The 22,699-nt window shown below is 35.4% G+C and overlaps 2 protein-coding genes across 2 annotated transcripts; one reads left to right on the top strand and one right to left on the bottom strand.

Annotated features, from left to right (window-relative positions):
• On the top strand, window positions 225-2,342 carry LOC18774975 (CASP-like protein 5A2). The gene is made up of 3 exons (XM_007205929.2): window positions 225-765; window positions 914-1,046; window positions 1,852-2,342. The coding sequence occupies exons 1-3, from the start codon at window positions 551-553 to the stop codon at window positions 2,041-2,043; spliced, it is 540 nt and encodes a 179-aa protein (XP_007205991.1). The 5' UTR covers window positions 225-550; the 3' UTR covers window positions 2,044-2,342.
• On the bottom strand, window positions 4,351-11,930 carry LOC18773641 (homeobox-leucine zipper protein REVOLUTA). The gene is made up of 18 exons (XM_007208028.2): window positions 10,725-11,930; window positions 10,267-10,426; window positions 9,764-9,843; window positions 9,569-9,659; window positions 9,333-9,428; window positions 9,110-9,223; window positions 8,931-9,014; window positions 8,622-8,777; window positions 8,469-8,543; window positions 7,862-7,968; window positions 7,535-7,718; window positions 6,838-7,026; window positions 6,589-6,669; window positions 6,124-6,258; window positions 5,625-5,962; window positions 5,232-5,337; window positions 4,949-5,098; window positions 4,351-4,686 (listed from the first exon to the last, which is right to left on the bottom strand). The coding sequence occupies exons 1-18, from the start codon at window positions 10,955-10,957 to the stop codon at window positions 4,537-4,539; spliced, it is 2,529 nt and encodes an 842-aa protein (XP_007208090.1). The 5' UTR covers window positions 10,958-11,930; the 3' UTR covers window positions 4,351-4,536.

Raw genomic sequence — 22,699 nt, 5'->3', positions numbered from 1 at the left:
TTTTTATAATTTGTCCAAATTTTAAAGATTCTTTCCTCAAGTGGAATCGCCTACCTAGGTAGAGTATGGTAAATTCATTTTTTGTTTTTTGTTTTTTTGTTTGTGTGACATTGGAATGGAAATTCGAACTTGGAAAGTATTCCAGCACACAGGGTAAGACGGGAAGTATTTCCCATCTCTAGACTAGTGATGAAACTGTCAAAATCTTTATTTGACTACCCTAAGCCGATGAACCAATTCCAAAGAGGAAGGAAGTAAACAATACAAGAAGCAACAACTACAACAACTACAAAAAGGAAAACAGCGAAAATGTCCAAATCTCATTGGATGGATCCACCAGTCATGTCATAACCCAAAACCACTCACAAACTCAAAAACTCCTGAGATGAATAAACCCATTTGATCTCCTCTCTCCAGTTTCTCCATCTTCCTTCCACGCTGCTTTACCCACAAGTTTCTACTCTCATCCCACCAGATCCCACAAGACGATCGTTGACTAATCAATGACTGTTTCATGGTTCTGAACAATTGAAGACCGACCCAGGAGGAAATGAACGTGAGCCATGGATCGGTTCACCCAGTTGAAGATGTACCCACCACAGACGGCGCCGTTCCCCACCCGCTCCGGGTCCGAATGAAGGACCTTCCGGGCATGCCCGGCACCCACGGCGGTCTTGCCTTGCGCCTCTCCCAGCTCTTCTTCTCCGCCGCCGCTCTTGTAGTCATGGCCACCACCTCTGATTTCCCCTCAGTCACAGCCTTTTGGTGGGTCGCGCCACATTCAACCAACCCATATGCTATTTTCAGATTTGTTGTCTTTTTGATGGTTTAATTTTTTTTTATTTCAATATGGTTGGTAACAGTTGGGTTTTTCTTCTTTTGGGTTTCTTCTTCTGTTATGTGTGCATTTCAGCTACCTTGTTGCAGCTGCTGGATTGCAGTGTTTGTGGAGCTGCTCGTTGGCCATTGTTGACGTTTATGCCCTTCTAGTTAGGCGGACTTTGCAGAACCATCGAGTTGTGTGCTTTTTCACCCTTGGTGATGGGGTAATAATCAAGATTAGTTGTAATTCGATATGATTTTTAGCAGATTTCATTGTTTTCAACCATTTGGGAATGTGGGTCTTGCTTTTTTTTGTTTCGTTTCTACTGTCTACATTCAGAATGAAGCATTTTCTAGTGTTCATCAAGATCTCATTGTCAAATTTACTTATAAATGGCCAAAAAGTTATAGCCCTCTTTACAAGATGTTAGCCTTTTTTTATAATCAGTAATATTGAATCTAATTGATGCTGTCCAATTCATTGCTAACCACTGATAATGCAAAAGCATAATGGATCTGATTCTGAGTCTAACTGGAGTGGCTGACAACTTTGCATTTGTTTTGGGAACAAAACTGGTTTCACTCTATCCTTAGTTCAAGCCGCGTGTTTATGGTAACCTGGGTGGTAGGAAGTGCTTTGCCTAATTAGCATGGTCCTGCTTTGATTTGTGGACATTAACTTCCTATTCCTATGTCACTATAGGATGTTTTTTTTGCAAACTAAGGAAAATAATCCTTATATATTAATTATGGAAGCATTGTAACCAAAGTTAGAAGCCCCAACATACTTGGTAGGGAAAGCTTTCCCTTCTAAGGAAAATCCTCTTTATCAAGTTCATTCCTGTAGTGATACCATGCATAATAAATGCTGAAATTTATTTAATGCAATCCCCTAACTCGCTCTAGATCTTCCAGTTATTGGTGTTGTTTTCAACACTTTCCCTCCCTTTTGCTTGCATTCTGCACAGTTTATATTTGAGCATGTAGTTGTGAGCTGTGGCTGAAACGATCTACCATTTTCTGCTGCAGATCACATCCACTCTAACGTTTGCTGCAGCTTGTGCTTCCGCAGGAATCACAGTTCTTATAGACAATGATCTTGATAGCTGTGCCCACAACCATTGTGCACAGTTTGAAACAGCTACAGCCATGGCCTTCATATCCTGGTTCACCGCATTACCATCTTTTCTCTTGAATTTCTGGTCACTGGCATCCCGATGAATGCATGTATATTAATGAAAATTTCTCGAGAAGAGAATGAAGACATGGGCCGTGATGAAACACTGCCCGAGCTAATTGTGTGTTGCATGATTTTTCTTGCCTGTCATGTATTGCAATGTGCTTAATTTGAAACTTGTATTTTTGTGTGTATAGTTGCTGTAACATCAACATTTGTGGTTGTGAAGGTGGGTTGGTTAGTTATGTGGTCAACTAGGAGATTGAGTTGTTTGGATAATCCGTTCTGTTTGTGGTAAACATTTACATGAAATTTGAAGAGATCTGTATTGTCTTGCCATTAACTTCTCATGCATACTTTTACTGTCTTTCCATTCTATTTTTGGCAATTTCAAGTGATTTGAGTAGAATTCTGATATCAGTTGTTCACGACTAATCTAATTGTTAAACAACAGATTCTTATTTGAACATCCTTATTAGATCAGAATAACTTCTTAACTAATAACCCCTGTTTCATGATAGCCTTCCTAGCCTAAAGAGTCATTTTGTCTTGAATTGGTGAGATTTGACATAGCATTTGGTGACAAAATGTGTTCAAAATTGGTATTTAAAACAAGTTACAATCATGCTCCCTATTTTTGAGTCAGAATTTAGCTAAAAACATACAAAAACTCTTTTAGGAGCTTGCCATGAAATATTAACTCTAATCATACTCTCTAGTTTAGGGATTTATAAATGCTATTACTCTTTTTTAATTGGTCCATCTATATTTTTAAAAAAATTAGAAATAGTTTTTTTTTTTTTTTTTTTGAGAAATTCTATGATTACATTCATAATTCAGCAAAAAAAGTCACTAGCCACAAAGGGCCAATACAAACTAGCCACAAAAGGGCCATTACAATAACGGAGTGGTCTAATATCAAAATTAAGAAAATCAGGTATGTCTCCACCAACGATCAGGCAAGATCGAAGAAACTGTGGCATAGGCATCCCAACTAAGATTGCAAACTTAGAATAATAGAAAAGAGATAAAACTTGAAAAAACCAAGCCATAACAATACAAATAAAACTCTCACCAAGGAGAGATGAAAAGCTCTCACAAAGGAGAGATGAAAAACTCTCACAAAAGGAGAGGTGAAAACAACACAGAGAACCCAAAGAGTCTCTGCAACTTATTCCAAACATAAAGAAATTGTAAAAAAGATGGTGGTGGAGATCCGACGTCGAAATGCAGGTGAAGATCCGACGTTGAGCCGCAGCCGCCACTAATTGTTGGATGAAAATCATAACAAAACTAAGATAAATAGGGAAAACCCTTTGTCTCTGAAAATGGGGGCAGAGATGAAAGGAGGAAGAGAGCAAGCGAAGAGGGGAGAGGGGGGAAGAACAATGGCTTCTTCCCCCCTCAAAGTAGAAAAGGCTCGAAGAGTATTTTTTGGGAGAAATTAGAAATAGTTAGCATGAATTAAAAGTTTAAAATACTTATAAAATAAAGCAGCATTAAATTATAGGGAGCCACTAAGAGCCCTTTCTCTTGCCACAGCTTTAAGAGCTGCTAGAGGTCTCCCTATTTTAGGAATTAGATAGGGAGCATGGTTAGAGGTGGATTTTCTCACTCTCCCTAAATTTTATCTAAGGAGGTGGTTTAGGAAATCCGTTGTGAATGCTCTAAGTGAACCTATAGCTAGGGAACCCCGAAAGATCCCGTGAAAGACTAGCATTTGTGCATGATTTAATTTTGTTGAATGCTTATTTCAAGTTTTCAACGCACACAATGAGATCTCTCTTATGAACAAGATTGTTTGGTACCCTTGTAAAGAAACACATGTAATACTCTTTTTTTTTATGTCTCATCAAATAGGTAATAGGTACATGAAATAAATGAATAATATTATTCATTTGTCTCTCTAAAGTACACAAACAAAATCTCACAACACCTACATTGCGCGCCTGTGGCCATATCATTTGGAGGACACACAAATCCTTGCACTACAAGAAACATATGAAATAGGTAATAAGTGAGCTCAAGCGCATTGAACCACAAGAAGCAAAAGTCTCCCTTCAAAACTAAAGTTAACCACTCACGTTCCCTCCCTATCCACATCTTCTTGGGTTATTTTGGAACTCAAACCTTTTTTTCTTATTTTATACAAGCCAAAGGGAGAATTGAATCTAGGACCTTCGGACTTGAGTGAAAAGGTAAACACTCTTTACCACTAGAACTACAAGACCTGTTCATGGGAAAGAAATTAAATACAAAACGGTGGGTCTTTTGTACCTTCGCCACTTAAATGCACGTCAACAACCACATAGTTTCTTGCTTGGTGGACAGAAATGCAGAACATTTGGAAATTTTGGTTGCTTGAAATAAAAATTAAATTAAATTAATATGATGCAAACCTGGGGCAGGGGTACAGAAAGATATTACAAAACTTTTGGTTTTCTTTTCCATTTCCACATTTCTCCTTTTCTTTTTCTCAAACTTCTTTTCCATAATCAAGTGGAAGAAAGGTGGTTATGGATGAATAATTAAAATGTTCACACAAAAGACCAGTTCATGAAGGAGAAGGCAAGGCAGTGAACAGAGTTCTCTTCTGCAGCAAGTACTTTCCATGCAACGGCTTGTTCATATGACACGTGGCGCCCCATTGTGGACATGCAAATGCCAGCTGGCAAGTGAGCAAATCCCTAATAAAGGAAAATAAAAAGGTTAAAAGAGAAATTTCTCTGGACAAATAAGTTCACATGCTTTTCATAGGTGTACATTACTTTGCTGATTTATGATAATAAAAAATGAAGGTAAAATGGAAGATGGCATATGATGGCTTACAAGAAACTCAAAGCTCAAACATTTAAACAAAGTATTTCCAAGCATCCATAATCAACAAACAGAAAGCCAGACATTTTGATGAAGGAAATAATATACGGATAATTCTGATGTAAAACTCACCTGATTCATAAGTTTAGCAAAGTCAGCACACAACGTCTTGCGTCCACACTCGTCAAAAATCTTATCCAACGAGATGTCCTGAAGGGCAACTAATGTTGTCTCGAGCATGTCGAGCCCTGCCTGGTTTGCAAAGATGAAAACCGGGAGTGACTGCAAAACCAACAACAATTCCACAGATTATGATCTCCAGAAATTATTGAACCTGATGACACGCTGAATTCGTATGCTAATGGGAGTCGATATAAAATATTTAACATCTTTGTCAGCGGCTTTGCACTTGTACCTTCAATGAACAACACAAAATGGCATCTTGGTGATGCCATAAATGTTTCAGCATTGAGTCGCCGCCCAAGGAATCAGGTCTCAGCAGTTCTGCCCCAACATGAAAACTGAAAGGGTAAAAGAAAAGAATTGAGACATAAATTATTTGCGTATACAATTTAAAGAAACATATATAGCTAACACTAAAAAAATATTAGATGGCGTATCAAAGAAGCCTGTCAGAAGAGAGGCTCTTGAAGCCCTCTCTGCATGCAGAGCGAGCATCTCAAGCATGATTCTCCTCAATTCACTTTAATGTGTTTGTATATCACTGCCAAGCCAAATTGGTAAATTGGTCGGGCATGTCTCCTAACAGATTGAACATGCAGTCTTAAGGATTCAAAAAAGAACTTGCCTATAGCTCTGGCAGATCCAGTGGGCCAGTGTCAGAGCTTCTGGAGAGCCAGGAGATAGTTTTGGTCCCCCCAGGGACGGACTCAGTCCAGATGGAGATATAGCCATCGCAACTCTCTGTACAGATGAAATGACACTTCGAACATACTGGCGTGCCATGGTTGCCACATTCTCCTGTAGACTATTCTCAAAAGGAAACTGGAAGGCAATCGTCAACACAGATCGAGTATTATGAAACGAAGACAACTCTCCAGCTGCATTGTTTGTTGTTGATCCCACTTCAAGACTGGATGTCAGATCTAATGTTCGATGTGTAGCCAATGTATCCTTTGAATCACTCTGTATTCATAAGCAAGACATTAGTGCGTTGGGGAAGGGGGGAATAACACATTAAGATGAATGCTAGTAAGGCCCAAAGACTGAATCCAAAAATAGATGAATCAGTTTAGTTGGTTCAAATCAAACAGGTAAAACTCAGGTGAAGCACGATAAAACTCAACTGTTTTTGAATCCAACGGGATAATGCGGAAACCTGAGGGAACCAATGGAGCATCATCCGGGAACATCTCATCAATTGGAGCAAAAACAAGTTCAGAACAGGCTCCAACAGCATTCTCATCCACTCCACTACATATCTGTCAATAGGAAATAAGACATGTTCCATTGATCAATACACGAGCAGATATGAACCCCTAACTACCCAAACTTACGACCCTAGACCAACCAATCTGCCCAAATTCCCAATCCCAACCTGAGAACCAAATTAAACTAGGTGGTTTGACAATTAGCCCATTCCCATACCATTCCAAACTATAGTGAGACCGCCCAGGTATGCACATGACACTGGAACATAATTATGGTAAAATTCCTCACATATATATCAAGACAATCCTGAGATATTGTCCAACAAAAACAAACCAAGATATTGAAAGAACAACCAATATAAATAACTGAACAAGAAGCACCTGCAAGAGATGAATGTCTCTTGATGCAAAGGCATCTTCTTGAGTGAGAGAATGGCCTTCAAGTCGAACGACTTCAAGCAACTGGAATGAAAACTAGAAGTTAGAACAAGGGGGAGAGGAGGGTACTACTCTTGTAGAACATATTTTCAATTCAATGCAACAAAAACTTTGCTGCAACTATTACCCTGTTAGATGTACTATTTCATAGCAAAATAAAAAACAATAATAATTATCATTGAGAGAACCTACCTCTTCGTGTTCAATTGTGTGGCCAAGTGGCATGATAATTTGGCCGCCAGTAAACCTTGTTGGCCTCATCCCTGGATAAGCATAGGAACCAGCTTTCAAAGATGCAGCAGAGTAGGCATCAACATTGAAATCAGCCCACTCTGAACGGTGCTCCCTCAAGAAGCGAACCAGCACAGCAGGGGGCACATTCTGGCGTGAAAAAGGAAACACATGACAAGATCTCATTAGATTAAAAACAAAATATATAACCTCTCAAACATTCAAAGACCACCACTTTCCAGATTCATGATGATCAAACCAAAAAATCCAATTAAGTTCAAGAAAAACGTGCACTTCGACTTGAACAGAAAAAACCAGGCATCACAGACATTAATAGATGTGGAGGTGACAGCAAAGTTGAAACCCAGGTCCTACCTAGAAGAGTTCAATGCCTAATCATAAAACAAAAAACCACAGGTGATGCAAGAAGAATCATGGACATTTCCCAACACAGAATAGTCAACTCAAATTCTACAATCATAGGTCAGGCTCTTTGGGAAAATATACACAGGCCAGGATTCAAGCAACATAATTGAGTTCAAAAGGCAGAGATATATCCTCATTCAAAATGTCAGAAGAATAGAAATTTAATGCATCCTAGATCACAACACACAAACTATCATTTTTAAATTTGATGACGGTCAAATTCCAGACTTACTTGGAGTAACATGGAAGCCTTTGCACAGAGAACACCTCCTCCAAGTAATGCAAGGGAATTAGCAGGATTCGAAGTAGTTAAATTCTTGGTTGAATTAACTGCAATTATAACATCTTCAGCACCATCACAGTTGATCAATGACCAGCCATCGTCATTGAACCCATTGACAGCATCATTGAACCCTCTACAAGAAGACATGCAGGTAATTCAAAAGAAGAAAAAATTCTATGGAGAAAGCCAATGAGTGGTTACAACACTCATTTACAGTCAAAGAGGTGACTGAACTATAACAGTTAAATAAAATAAGTAGATAAAACAATACCCCACCTGATCAATCTTTGGCTAAAAGTTCGCAGAACAGCTGGCTGCCTGCCCAAACTGTACACCACTTCACCGCTTGTTTCCTGAGCTATTTGCCTGATATAGCGCAATGCCTTCATAAAAAAAGTTTAGTCAGTACTTTTTCTATTCTTGACATAGCTACTCATCTTGTCGGTTGGGAAGGAGGGGTTTATATTTTACCCCAAAAGAATTCGACTTGATAAGATATGTACTATGTTTTTGTATACGACATGTCTAGTCCAAGACAAACAACAAAAAGTTTGACATGGAAGATTCTACTGCCATAAGTACTATTAACATAGGATCACAGCAGCATTGTTGAGATAAATGGATTTATTGGTGAGAACTTCTATTTTCCAGGGTGTGTTTGATTCGTATATAAAGGCATACATCATGAGAGTTGACAACGATCTCACAAATATCAAGCACATTGTTTACATTGATTTGGGGCAATATTATGTTATGCTTCGGGAAACATACACTATATGCTAAACTAAAAACTCATAATTCGTTTTCAAGATGCTGATATGCATGTCAATCAAAATTGCAGAGAAGAATATATTGAATCTTGAATAAATTATATTCTACTCACCGCAATAGTCATTCTTTGTGCTACCACTTTGGATGATTCATAAAGCGGTCGCAGAACCTCTGGCACACTCCATGCCTGGAATAAGATGAAAAACAATTGAGTTTTCTTATGCAACAAAGAGACATAAGAAAAGAAAATTTCCAAAATTCAGACCTCAAGATTCAGGTGGTCAACAATATGAATGATTGATCCTCCACCTTCACATGGTCGAATCAGATAACCACTTGGAAGCATTTCAGCTCTAACAAACTGTGCAGCGGAAGCTGCATTTGGGCCAGCGCCAGAACCAGAAAGAGATCTCTCACATACCTTACAAAAAGACAATGAAACATGTAGAGAGCACATTAGATCTCCACTTACAGGAATAGGAAAAAAAACAAAAAAGAAAGATTACCAATTAGACTATTCAATAGCCAGATATCCACAAACTATGGCAACACAATGTACAACAGACATGCTTACCACAAAACTGCCATTATCTAAACTTGTAGTGTATCTTAGAGTCCAGAAATCCCTTGCAGGAGCCAATGTAGATGGAGCATATGTCTGGAGCAGTTAAATGTTAGTTATTACTCAAAACAAAATGCATAAACAAACATCAGGAGGTTTAATTTTCTGAATTTCGAACAGTTTTTATCCACCTGTGTATAAATAAGTTCTATAGTTCCACCATTTCCAGCAGGAAACATGGTAAAAACTTCAAGGCTCCGACAGTCCCGGAACCAAGATGGACGATCTTTAAGGATCTCTGCAATCTGTTGTATATGAATAGTTAATTTCAAATCCCAATCGCTTGTAAACCTTATCACATGGAAAATAAACTGCCTACAAAGATGTAGCAAAAATAATGATGTGCACTCTTACCTTCGTTGGCTCTAAACTTACAAGACCGCAGGCTCTAGCTGCCACTCCACTGCAACTTTGTGAAATGGCAAAGATCCCAACCGAATCCGGACCAGGCTGCAATAACATTTAAACAAGATTATTCAGCACCCATAAGATGAACGACAATGTATACAATTCCAGCTTGTCCAAACTTAATAAGGTAGAGAAAAAAAACACAAACTAGTATTTTCCAAATATCAAAAAGAAGAAGCAACCTTCATCCCAGGCATCTGGACCCAATCGACAGCAGTTCCTGTAGCCTTAGAGAGGAACTCTGCCAAGGTCTCCTCCGCTATGGAGAGAAGTCTGCCAAAAACATAGTAAAGATTAGATCATGCACAACAAAAAAATCATCATGGCAGTAAATATTTACAAAGGAAAAGCAGAACTCCACTAGTTGTGGGAATTACCCAGCAGGGTTATTAGCATCTCTGAGAGAATGCTGAGGAGTTGTAACCACAGAGTCGCAGCTTGCATCAGTAGTTGGTGCCTACGAGAAAATCACTTAGAGGTTACAAACGGTCCAATATGGCAAAGTTCTAGCAAGTACTAAGTGTAATTCGGTTGGCTATACTACGTCCTTTAATTTGAATAAATGCACAACTTGCAGATGCAATTAATGTGACTGAAATGTACCAGTGTCAAAAAGAACTAAACAAAGACATGAAACTTGAGGCAAGTATTTTTTTTTTTTCAATAAGAAAGACTGCAAAAGGACAAAATAGAATTCCAACCAGATAATGGCTTAAAAAAATAATAACAAAAAAATTCTTTGAACTTTTTGGTCTGAGAAGGTGAATTCTTTCCTTAAATTCTTTGATAATCACACACAGGAAAATCGATGACTAAGAAAGGAAGTGGGGGGAGAGAACACTAAATACAGAAAAAAAGAAGAAAACAAACATATACTTACAGTATGCAATTGTTGACGCATAAACCCATTTTCACACACAAGCTGAGAGACCTGTTTCTGCAGTCGATCATTTTCCTCCATCAACAGCTTGTTCATTGCTGTTAATTTCCTGTTCACAGTCTGCAGCCGCGAGGACTCTTTTCTCTGCTTCTCCCTACACCTGCATACCCAAAAACAAAGCCCCTTCTTTTAGCCCGTAACCACAGATTCCCCACCTAGATTTTCCATTAAAACCCCAATTGGGAAAAAACCATGCTTAACCTAAAATGCATAATCTCAAGCCAAATTTAAAACGATAAAATATATATATATATATATGTTGAACTTAATCAAACTGGGGAATTGAACAAACCCAATTTTTCAATCACCTAAACAAGAAACTTTATGTGCCCAAATAGCATAAAGAATGAGGAAAAAAAAACAAACAAACCCAGTTGCCCAAAACGACTTGTTCATACCTTCGGTTCTGAAACCAGACTTTGATCTGTCTGGGTTCTATGTTTGATAAAATGGGGCACTCTCGGATCAGTTGTTGCCTGCGCAAAGAGCTTGGCTTGGGACACTCAGCATAGACTCGCTCAAGAGCTTCAACTTGCTCAGAAGTGTAACGTACATATTTACCGGCATCAAGGTGCTTGTTTATGCTGCTCCCACTACTACTCTCTCTGTGGTGAGCCACAGCCATAGCCATTTTCCCAAAACCCCAAAATCAACAAAATCTCAAACCAAATATAGACAACAAAAAATGAGAGAGAGAGAGAGAGAGAGCTTTAAAGAGCTAGTTGGTTTTGGTTTTCTTTAGGCTTTAGAAGGAGGTTAAAGATTCTCTGCCTTTGTAAAGTCCGTCCGCTTAGGATAGAGAGAGAGAGAGAGAGAGAGAGAGAGAGAGAGAGAGAGATTAAGTGTAAACGGACGAGCTAGACTGGTTTTGAGCTAGAAGATTCTTGGCTTTTGCGGAAACAGCAACAGCAATTGCTTACTTGTTGGTGAAGACCCAAAATGGGGTCTTGGCTACAATACAGACACAAACTAAAGTCTGTTTTTATTCTCTTTCTCAAAGCTCTGTTATTGGTTGCTATAACTGAAACTTTGAATACAAAACAAAATTTACAAACCAAAGCTTAGCCAAATTTCTAGCTGTTTTGAACTGAAACCCACTCCTTCTATTTCTGAAAAAAAAAAAAAAAAAAAAGGTCCAAGAAATGACACAAACTCACAAAACCCACTCTTTTTTTTCAAAACCACCACCTCAATCTCTGTCCTTTTTTTTTTCAGCTAAAAATCTAGTTTTTTTTTTCATACAATAAATAAAAGCTTGTTACACATTGCAACCTTTGGTTTAAACAGAAATACAAAGCTCAAAATCATAGAGAGGGAAGGAACAGAGAGTAATCAAGAAGTAGGGGCTCTCTCTGGGTAAAGAGAGCCAGTGGGTGAAAGCATCAGAGAGCTTGATGTAGGAGGAGACAATCCAGAAGAAGAGAGAGTGAAACCCTAATCATAATCATCATAGAGAGAGAAAAGTTTTTGCCACTTTCCAGTGAGAAAAATATTTATGGGGAGATTTGTTTGTTTGTTTATTTTCTGAGAGGAAGAGAGGGAGCTAAAAAGACAGTGATCTGAGCTGAGCAGAAACAGTGGAGAATAAAAAAGCGAGAGAGAGAGAGAGAGAGAGAGAGAGAGAGTTTATGTGGCACGCATACCGACAAATATAGCAGTGGGGTTTTTTTATATTTTATAATTTGATGATTTTTAAATGATTTCGGCGCATTTACGTCATTGTCCCTACTGTATCTTTGAAATGACGTCTTAGACCAAAGAGGTCATTGTAGGGTGAGGCTCTTCTGTCATCTGCTGCCTCGGTCAAGTAAACCAAATCTCTCTTGGCAGTAAGAAAACAAATGTATAAATCCAAAACTGTCCTTCAAATCCTTTGGATATCGTTTCTTTTTTTTTAAAAAAAAAAATTCCGGTTTCCTTGAATTAAAATACATTTTTTTTAATGACACTTCCTATAGAGAGAGACGATAGAATATTAAACTTACACACTACACGAATACTAAAATTCAAACCCAAAATTTTATCTGAGAGAGTAAATACTTCAAACCACTACACTAATAGATCATTTGCAAATTAAAATACATTTTGTATATTGAAAAAGAAACTCCTTTTAGTATATTACCTACGCTAGATAAATGAGTTGGTAAAATAATAATAATAATAAAGTCTATGAGAATGCACAACCTTCTTCCATCTTAGAAATTCAATAAATTCACCAATAAGGGCTAGTTCATTGCAAAAGAGTATTTGACTTCTTGATTAGTAGTCTTAGGTTTGAACTCGTATGGCACTTTGATAGTAAGGGTGATACACACCAGCACTTATAATTTTGTTTTAGAACAAATTTAAAATTTACTTCTCTTTTTATCTCAAAAATGAATTTCACTTCTTTTTTTATCACAAAAATGAATTTTACTTCGATGGAGGTAAAATCGAACCAACTTGAACTAAGTAATTAATTCAAATGCTTAATTATTTCCTTCTTGAAAACAAAAGTAAAACTTTTCCTCACCTATATATTGAGTCTTTTTTTTTAAACTCATACATTGAGTTTTTTTTTTTAACTCATACATTGAGTTGAACTCTTAACCAAAACAAAATTAAGGAAATATATATCATAAAAAGAAAAAAAGATTTTAAAAAAAATATAGCAAAAGTTATATAGTAAAATTGAATAATTTTTTCCAAAAATGTATGAAACTAGTCAAGTGAAAATGGGATTTCGAAATTCAGCATGATATTCTTCAAATGGAGCTTTGTGTACGCTTTAAAACCAATTTCCTTCACTCTCATTCTCATGTATGGACAATGGATGTATAAACAAATATGAGAAGTTACTTCTTGAAGATATATCATTTTCCTTCGCAAGATAATATGCCTTCCTTGTTTAGTAGTTAGATTGTCGTGTGGTGATTTGAGTGCAAATTTCTTCACAACTAAATGTCACTGTCTTGCCATACAAAGGAATAAGAGAATTGGTACTGATTTGATATGACTTTTTTTTTTTAGGACCTTTCCTATTGAGAGGGACGATAGCATACTAAACTCACACACACTACACGGATGCTAGGACTCAAACACAGGATTTTGCGAGGGAGTAAATACTTCATACCACTACACTAGTGGGTCCTTTGCGATTTGATATGACTATTAAATTGCAGTCAATAATACTGTACTAATGAGTTGCATTTAGTTTATGAATAATAATGGATTTTTTGTTTTTTTTTTGGGGCTATAAGGATGGTAATGGTAGGTGAGAGTTGAAATTATATAACGAATTCAAGTATTGCTCAAATAAGTTTATGCAAGGGATATCTTATAGGTCTCACTCTGTATTGTATCTATATATAAAACAAAAGATAAAGAATGGTGAAACATTCAAAATACCAAAAAATACCCTTAGTTAATTAAAACATTAAGAATCGAAATTATTATCTATATTCTATATATAAAGCAAAACGCAGAGAATGGTGAAACATTCAAAATACCAAAAAATGCCCTTGGTTAATAAAAATATTAAGAATTGAAATTATTAATTAAATGAGGATAATATGGTAAATTCACACTTTCATATTTAAAAAAATTAAAATTAAAAGCAAATTCGGATAATGGATCATATTTTTATGGAACACAACTACCCATTATCTTTTTTTATGCTAAAATAAATTTTAAAAATTTTATTAAAAAAAACCCCTCACAGGCGCGGAAGCGCGTGCGGAGAGGCGAGTTTCAATAATCCAAACAATTTATTTGTTAGGTATTTCTTCAAAAAATCATTTGAATACGAAACCATTTGACCACTCAATTGATAGTTACCTTGTAGGGCTCACTCCATATTGTATTTAAATGATCCAAACGTCTATTTTTTAGGTATTCCTTCAAAGATCATCTATGTAAAAAAAAATCACTTGAATCTAAAATCATTTGACCACTCAATTGATGGTTGTCATTTTAGTATTTTATTGAAGCACCATGTTCATCTAAAATATTTTGACACTATTTTTTGCGTTAATTACTCCATATGGTGCTTGAAACAAATAAAGATGCAATTGGACCCATTTCTATATGTAATTTTTTAATTTTACTCTTAAATAATTTGGTCTTTAAAAGAATCGAACATAAAACCTCAAGTGCATGAGTAAATATGATTAACCACTTGAACTACAAACTCCTTACACCTAAAGATACCTATTAAAAACATCAAACATGTACGTTTATTTGCCAAATGTTTTTCATCTTCCACACATGTCCTATGTCATTATAAGCATATACATGACACATATAGTTGGCTTTTAATAAGGAAATTCATTTAATCATGCGCTTTTCTAATGACATTTCATTCTAGTTTAGAATTTCCTTCAACTTGAATTCGTTATATCCTTCTCTCCCAAAAAACACTCTTAGAGTCGTTTTCACTTTGAGGGGAGGAAGCCGTTGTTCTTCCTTCCCTATCCCTTCTTCTCTTCCTTCCTTCTCCTCTTCCCCCATTTTTAGAGACAGAAGGTTTCCCCTATTTGTCTTCATTTTGTTATGATTTTCCTCCAACCATCACATGCGGCTATGTTTCGGCATCGGATCTCCACCCGTGTTTCGGCTTCGGATATCCATCACCATCCTTTTTGCAGTTTCTTTATGTTTGGAATAAGTCGCATACACTTTTTGGGTTCTCTGTGTAGTTTTCACTTTCCTTTTGTGAGAGCTTTTCACTTCACCTTTTGTGAGAGCTTTTCACCTCACCTTTTGTGAGAGCCTTTCACCTCTCCTTTGTGAGAGTTTTTCATCTCTCCTTTGTGAGGGTTTTATTTGTATTGTTTTGGCTTGATTTTTTCAAGCTTTATTTCTTTTCGATTATTCTGAGTTTGCAATTTTAATTAGAATGTTTATGTCAGAGTTTCTTCGATCATGCGTGATCGTTAGTGGATGCTCACCAGATTGTCTTAATTTTGATGTTAAATTACTCCATTACTGTAATGGGTCGTTTAGTATGGCAGACGGTTATAGATTGGACTAAATCTTGAGATTGGCTTGGATTGACTTAAGCTGGAATAAGTACTGACTTACGTTTGGTGCTACATCGGACTAAGAAGCTGGATTGTAAAAATAGTAAAGACCTATTATGTCGGACTAAAAAAAAATTATTTTAATAATTAAATTTAATTAGGGATTCTGACCTTTTTTTAAAGGCTAAAATTTTAATATTTTTTTAAAATAATAATATGTGAGCTATTGTCAAGTGTATTTTTGCTATTTATGTTTTAAAAATAATTAAAACAATAATTAAATTCTAATGTAAAAAACCTAGATAATAACATCTTAGTAGATATATACAATTAATAAATAAAATTTAAGCTAAAATAATAAAATATTTGAAATTTAAAAATGAAAGAAAACCACAAATATCTTCTCTTCCTTCATCTCTCCGTCACCTCACCAATGATCCTCTTCAAACCCATTTTCCTACCTCCCCAAGCTCATTTGCCGAACTCCCTAAATCACACAGGCCATGTTTTCCATAAACACAACCATGACTCTTCTCTCCCTATCACCCCACTTTGCCTCTAATTAAAGCCATCGAATTTTGACCAACATGAACAAAACAAACAAGATGGGGATGATGGTGATGATGATGGGGTCCTATTGGATTGCCCACCATTAATCCTCTTCTATTTTCAAGAATCCAAATTCTTCATCCCTTGAATTTTTCCCAAACTATGTCACTCTCTCAGAAATGTCAACACCCAAAGGTGCAATTGGAGATTTGAGAGACTGAGAGTGTGCTTTTTTGGATGGTTGATTGAGAAATTGAAGTTGGATGAGAATTTGAGTTTGGGTGTTTTGTTTTTCCGACAGAACACGACCAAGGCACCACTTGTACCTGTGTTTGTTTAGTTAAGGCAGCAGCAGCCATAGCAACGTCGAAGAGAAAGGAGGAGAGCAGAGCAACGTCGAAGAGAAAGGCAGACTCGATAGCGACTTCGTTATTTAGCGGCACCTCTTCAGAGCTCTCTATTTTGTGCCAGCGAGTGAAGCGTTTTTTGTAGGACCAGATTCTCTAGTCTCATTTCCTAGTCCAATCCAAGCCAATCTAAGGAGGTATGCCAAACATGGCCTAAAGGTCATTTGTGGTTAGTGACTTTTTTAATTGAATTATAAATGCAATTCTAGAATTTCTCAACACATTTTTGTTGTTGTTGTTGTTATATCCTTGTTTAAAAAATAAAAATCCTTATATCCACTCATCACTCAAGTACTTCCTAATTTTATGTAACAAATGTAATATTCAACTTAAACAAAAACAAAAAAGTCTTTAAAAGAATACTTCTCAGTTTTGTTTTTGTGTGAAAGTGCACAACGCTTGTATTGTTGAGAATTAAAAGAGATAAATAACCCAATTTTCTGTTGAAAAGGAAATAATGTCATCTAATCCATTAAAGTACAAATAATAACTAAGAAGATGCATAAAGTGGCATCGTTAAAACATTCTCATACTCAATAAGTTATTTTTTTAGTAGGCATGTAGAATATGTTGCATTTGGCCAAAAGAAAAAGGGGAAATGATTATTTTAACATCTAAAGAAATAATAAAAGTTAAAGTAAGTGGACGTCCAGAGAATGTTCCCAAATATGAAAAACATTTTATAAAGCCAAAAATAGAGGGAGGAGGAGGACCAGCGGCTTTGAATATGAGGTTCCAAGGCGTTGTTTCTTAACAAAGTTGTTTTTTTTTTTTTTTTTAATCTGAAAAATTATATAACGATTAAGAATTTTTTTCAGCGGAGCCGGAACGGACGGCGCACGTTAGCTTTTTTGGCCGGTGGCATTTTAACGTTTGATATCAAATACAAAAACTTCAAATATTCTTAAAAAAGAATACGATTTGTCCATTTTGCTGCATTCTTTAATTTAAGGTTTAATATTAACTAGCCTCTCTGCACGCGCTTCCGCGCATGCGAGAGGTTTTTTTTTAAAAAAATTTAAATTTATTTTAGAATTAAAAAAGATAATGGATATTGGTGTTCCATAAAAATAGGACCCATTATCTGAATTTTCTTTTAATTTTAATTTTTTTAATACGAAAAATTGTGAATTTACCATATTATCCTCATTTAATTAATAATTTCAATTCTTAATGTTTGCATTAATCAAGGGCATTTTCTGGTATTTTGAATGTTTCACCATTCTCTGCCTTTTGCTTTATATATACTAGCCTCTCTGCACGCGCTTCTGCGCCTGCGAGAGGTTTTTTTAAAAAAAATTTAAATTTATTTTAGAATTAAAAAAGATAATGGATAGTTGTGTTCCATAAAAATATGATCCATTATCTGAATTTTCTTTTAATTTTAATTTTTTTAATTATGAAAAATTGTGAATTTACCATATTATCCTCATTTAATTAATAATTTTAATTCTTAATGTTTGCATTAACCAAGGGCATTTTCTGGTATTTTGAATGTTTCACCATTCTCTGCCTTTTGCTTTATATATATAGATATAGATTAAAAAATAATGGGAATTTTATTAAATAATTTTTGGTTTGTGGCATTTTTCACTTGCTTTTCGCATGCGTGAAAAGTAATCTCACGTGCTTCCCATAATCCCAAACCATATGCAAAAACATGTATTATTATTATTATTATTATTAATGTGTCTTCATGAGAAAACATACTCAATTTGACTTAATTATTGCTTCTTCTTTTTTTGCATTGGACAAGTAAATGTCTTTCTGTTTTATGAATAAAGAAGCAATACCCAAATACCAAAAGGCTATATTTGCTTCACAAGCAACAGCAACGTGTATAAAATACTATTATTTTGCACATCAGGTTGAAATTAGTCTTTTTGATACAATGATTGTTTATTTTTGTAGAAACTAAAATACATTTAAAGTATGAAAAAAAGTGGTGATCGCATGGGCTAGAGTGCAAGACATGGAGGTGTGAACCCATCAAGAATTTGCATTTGCCAAATTGATCAGATTGCTCACCATCAAAGGGGATGTGTGTTGCTTCTCAATGGCTACATGCATCTTCTTCTTCTTCTATTTCTTTTTTTTTTCAATACGAGCTACATATATTGGTAACATTGTTAAAAAAAATGAGTACGAAAATAATAATTTATTTATTTATTTTTATTATTTCCGCAATGATAATTCGAACTTAATAACTTTTATAATATTCCGTATAAGAAAAGCTTATTATAAAGATTGATGTTTTCGTTTTTGGATCCTATCCGACATGATTCACTTTCTTATAGGGTTGACACTAGACAACATTAAGATGACAAATATTGATTTGACTTCAACCCCATTAAGCACCCAATTCTAGGGGTGGGCACTTAAACCGGCGAACCGGAAATTCGAGCTGAACCGCACTGAATCAAACTGGAAAAAAACCAAGTTGACCAAAGAGTCAAAAATCGAACCGGACCGGTTTGGACCGATTCTGGATCCGGTTCCATGTCTTCAAAAACTGAACCGGGCCGAACCAAACCGGTGAAACTAAAAATATATATAATTTCAATATATATTTATATTTAATGCTATATTTTTAATTTCACTAAAAAAAACCTAATATTTATCCAAATTCAATGTCAAAATATCTCTCTTTTCTCACTTTAATATTTATTTTTTATATGAAATTGAATAATTTGTTAATTTTCAAGTAAAAAAATAATATTTCAGTTGAGAATTGTATTAAAAAAATAATTTGTATAATCTGGTTCAAAACTGAACCAGAATCGGAATCGGACCGAAATCGGTTCAAATCGAACAGGACAGTTTTTGAAATTTTTTTATTAAAACCGAACCGAATCAAACCGGATGAATAGTATCAGATCGATTCTAATTTGAGGCAAAAATCGGTCCAAACCGAACCATGCCCACCCCTACCCAATTCAACCCGACCAACCTTTTACCCGTAATAAAAGAATTTAAAACAACAACAAAAATCAATAAAAATCACCAAAAATACTAAATATAACTAAAGAAACCTGAAATAAAATATTTTTTAAATTTAAAAATTGAAAAATATTAGAAACTACAAACAATGTTTAAATAAATATTAAAATAATTTTATTAATGATTCAAACAAATGATTATCTTATTGACGCGAAACGACCCGTTACTGTTACCTTAACGAGTGACTAATAAATCCACCAATTATCAATTCAATCTAATTCAATCCAATTCAATCCGATAAGCTCCAACTTGAATCCATAAATTTTTAGTGCAAACTCATGCCGTGTATAATTTTACCATGTCAAATTATTAAATGTAGCGAAACTTCCGTTGAAGTTGAGTACATTTACGAGCGGCATGATAATATGCAGTCTAAGGTTTGAAGCTGAATTCGAGGAAGGAGGGGCCCCTCGCTACATAATATGTTCCTCTAGTGTATTCTGAATGAGGGTGTTCTCGTCTTTTATCACCTAATTTACCCAGAAAAAAAAAAGTTTATGTTGAAGAAGTGCACAATGATTATTACTGTTTCGCCAAAAAGAAAAAGAAAAAAAAAAGAAGTGCACAGGACAGGGGAGATAGAATAGTTTCAAAGAAATAGAGAATCCACCAAGTACAAGATGGACCTCCACAGTAAGTCCACACAAGAGAAGAGTTGTGTGTTTTGACCACAAAGGTTCAAGACATGTGTGTAGACTTGCAAATGGTAAAAATAGGTCAAATTACGTCTTTGAAAAATATTTCGAACATTTTCTATTTCACATTGTGGCAGATGTTTTAAAGAGTAATTCCACATTCATTAAATTTGTGGTTTATATAATTAGGATTGGTCGAGAATTTTAAATTTTATACTAAATGATATGACAATGTGTTTTTTAATTATAAATTTTAGCTCGCCTTTAATCTTTATTCTTTAAGCACTAAATTATGGGACTTAGCTGCGGCTATTGAAAATGGTTAATAGATATGAAATAGGGGTGCATCACAAGTTCAAGTTCAACCAAAATGGATTTGCATCATATAATATTATAAGTATGAAATTGTACAAGGCGAATTTATTTAAATTCTACTCGATCCGTTTGGATATTTCAAATTTGTATCATGGATTGACCTTATTAGAAGAGGCATTTTTACTAAAAAAAAATTGCCAAAACCGGCTGGCATTACTAGGTCGATGGTCAATTCCGGCCATAGAACCAGTTGAATCGAAACTGTACACAATCCTATAAATTTGATTGAGTTTATTCATGAATAAAATTTGAAGATTTGATTTTAGTGTTTTGGGTCAAGCTCATTGTTGATCTCTTGACCCGCATAACTTGCATTCCTAGTTTGAACTTTATACAAATGTTTGTGATATTAACAAATATAAAAATGTCATTAGGCCGCCATCCCAACTTTATCCTGTGTCCAATGTTCTTATTTTAAGTCCACTTGTTTTTGGATAAAGATTATTGAGCAATTATTTGTAATTAAATAATATGAAAATAACCAAAAAGCTGTTGATTTAATGTAAAAAAATAGATATGATAATATTAATAAGGATGGCAACCAAAAGAAAAAAAATAAAAATATAATTATGTAATAAAGCATTGTCAGCCTGCGGATCGTGAATCTTTGATCCTTATGGATGGATGATGAAAGCACTGCAAAAGAAAGAATTATGTACTCCAAAAATAGCACAAAATTCGTAAGGAACAAGTCCCGCACGTCTGTGAAAATTTAGAACTTGTCATATCAAGAGATCCTATGTGATCCTCTCTGCCCATTCATTTATGCATTCCTATTAAATCTCATAGATGTCATGTGCTAATGGTAGATGTTATTGTGGCGGTATCTTAAAATAATCATGAATGTTATAAATTTAATTTTTTCAGATAGCAGTATGTGATTGACTTGAGATACTGTAACAATGACATTGCTGTTATATAAAAGTTACTTATTCTCGTGATAACGATGTATTGTAAATAGGGTTGTTTGTTTGCTTGGAGATAAATAGTAACAAAAAAAGAAGAAGGGGGAAATAGGATTTGCTTATTATTCGGTTTTAAGAGTTGTTCAATTTTGTTTTTTTCTTGATTGGTATGAGTAAGTGGCTGGGTACTATAACTGGAATAGATGTTTTTTGTTCGGATCTGATAATGGGAAGCTTAGGTTCAAACCCAAATTCAACAAAAAGGTTACATATTCCAGTCTGATGTCTGCCCAATATGACTTTGCATTCCCTACCCTCCAAGCATGCTGATGGGATTAGAACATGTGGAACAAAAGAATTTGGAAGAAAAACAAATATATATAAACAAAAAAAGTAAAAGAATTTGACTTTGAGCATTGAAAAGCTCTTTCATGCCCCATATATGGATATGGTGTTGTTGGCATGATTGTGCATACATAAATCAGTTCAGACATAATTCTCTCTTTCATGCACATGGAGGGGAAAGGGGGGCCAAGTATATTCTTTTTCTTCATGTATAGGCAAGATCTTGGGAGGCTAATGTGGCTCCCACACTCTTAATCAGATCTAATCAAAACCGTACATTAGTTTTACACTGTGAATCAAGATCATACATTCCAAGAATAAACAAGACGGTATTAGAGTTTTTGACTAAAATATGGGTAAAATTAGATAAAAGTAAGGAAAATACTTCCCTTCTTATCATGTAAATGTAAGCTTATACATTCCTATCAATAGCAGTGTGATATATCAGCATAAATTTTTCTTTTTGTGTTTTTGATGAAATACTTTAATTCGCAGCAAGGAGGCAAGCAGTATCCTAAAGATAATGAAATTCTTTTGCTTGAAAAACACAAAGCTTAAGAAAGTAGAAAGATTGATGTTGCAAAAGAGAAGCATATAGCACATGGTAGGTGGGCTATGCATGACATATATGTTAACTGTGTGCATATAAATAGTAGACAATGAATGGGGTATGATGGGATTATAACAAAGTCAAATGGGTATATTTTTTTTCTTTTCTTTTATAAACTTTAGATGATGGGATTAACATCCTTCCACTTTGTCCCCCTCATCCCTTAATTCTTTTTTGTTTTTCCCTTTTGTTTTTGGTTTTTGCTTTATTTGCTTGATGTTCTTCTTCCTAATGGGTGGAGGGTTCCCATCTCTCTCTCTCTCTCTCTCTCTCTTTCCTTTTGCCTTGAGCCATTGCTTTTCTCATAGGAAAGGAATATTGCCAGTGCTTCTTAAAAACCCCTTTTGGGCCCCATCTCCAGTCCAATCATGTGGGCCCATCCTGTCTGGACCTGGCCCCATATTTTTTAAAAAAATTCGTTGTTGCGTAAATCAATAGAATGCTGACGTGGCTTTTGTTGGTGTCGTTGAAGTGGAGACTTGGGCCCACCCCAGGCAAGCCACTCTCTCTCTCCTCTTCCTCTTTCTGCCTTTGAACCTTTGCTTGT

Source organism: Prunus persica, chromosome G6, assembly GCF_000346465.2.
Source record: "Prunus persica cultivar Lovell chromosome G6, Prunus_persica_NCBIv2, whole genome shotgun sequence".
NCBI lineage: Eukaryota > Viridiplantae > Streptophyta > Magnoliopsida > Rosales > Rosaceae > Prunus > Prunus persica.
The sequence above is the reverse complement of the archived record's forward strand: the minus strand, read 5'-3'. Positions and strand labels throughout refer to the sequence as shown.

Coding starts and splice junctions, on each gene's coding strand:
- LOC18774975 (XM_007205929.2), top strand. CDS start 551: ATGAACGTGAGCCATGGATCGGTTCACCCAGTTGAAGATGTACCCACC. Junction 766..913: donor CCCTCAGTCACAGCCTTTTG/GTGGGTCGCGCC, acceptor TGTGCATTTCAG/CTACCTTGTTGCAGCTGCTG. Junction 1,047..1,851: donor TTTTCACCCTTGGTGATGGG/GTAATAATCAAG, acceptor TTTCTGCTGCAG/ATCACATCCACTCTAACGTT.
- LOC18773641 (XM_007208028.2), bottom strand. CDS start 10,957: ATGGCTATGGCTGTGGCTCACCACAGAGAGAGTAGTAGTGGGAGCAGC. Junction 9,844..10,266: donor TGCGTCAACAATTGCATACT/GTAAGTATATGT, acceptor ATTTTCTCGTAG/GCACCAACTACTGATGCAAG. Junction 6,670..6,837: donor ACACAATTGAACACGAAGAG/GTAGGTTCTCTC, acceptor TTTTCATTCCAG/TTGCTTGAAGTCGTTCGACT.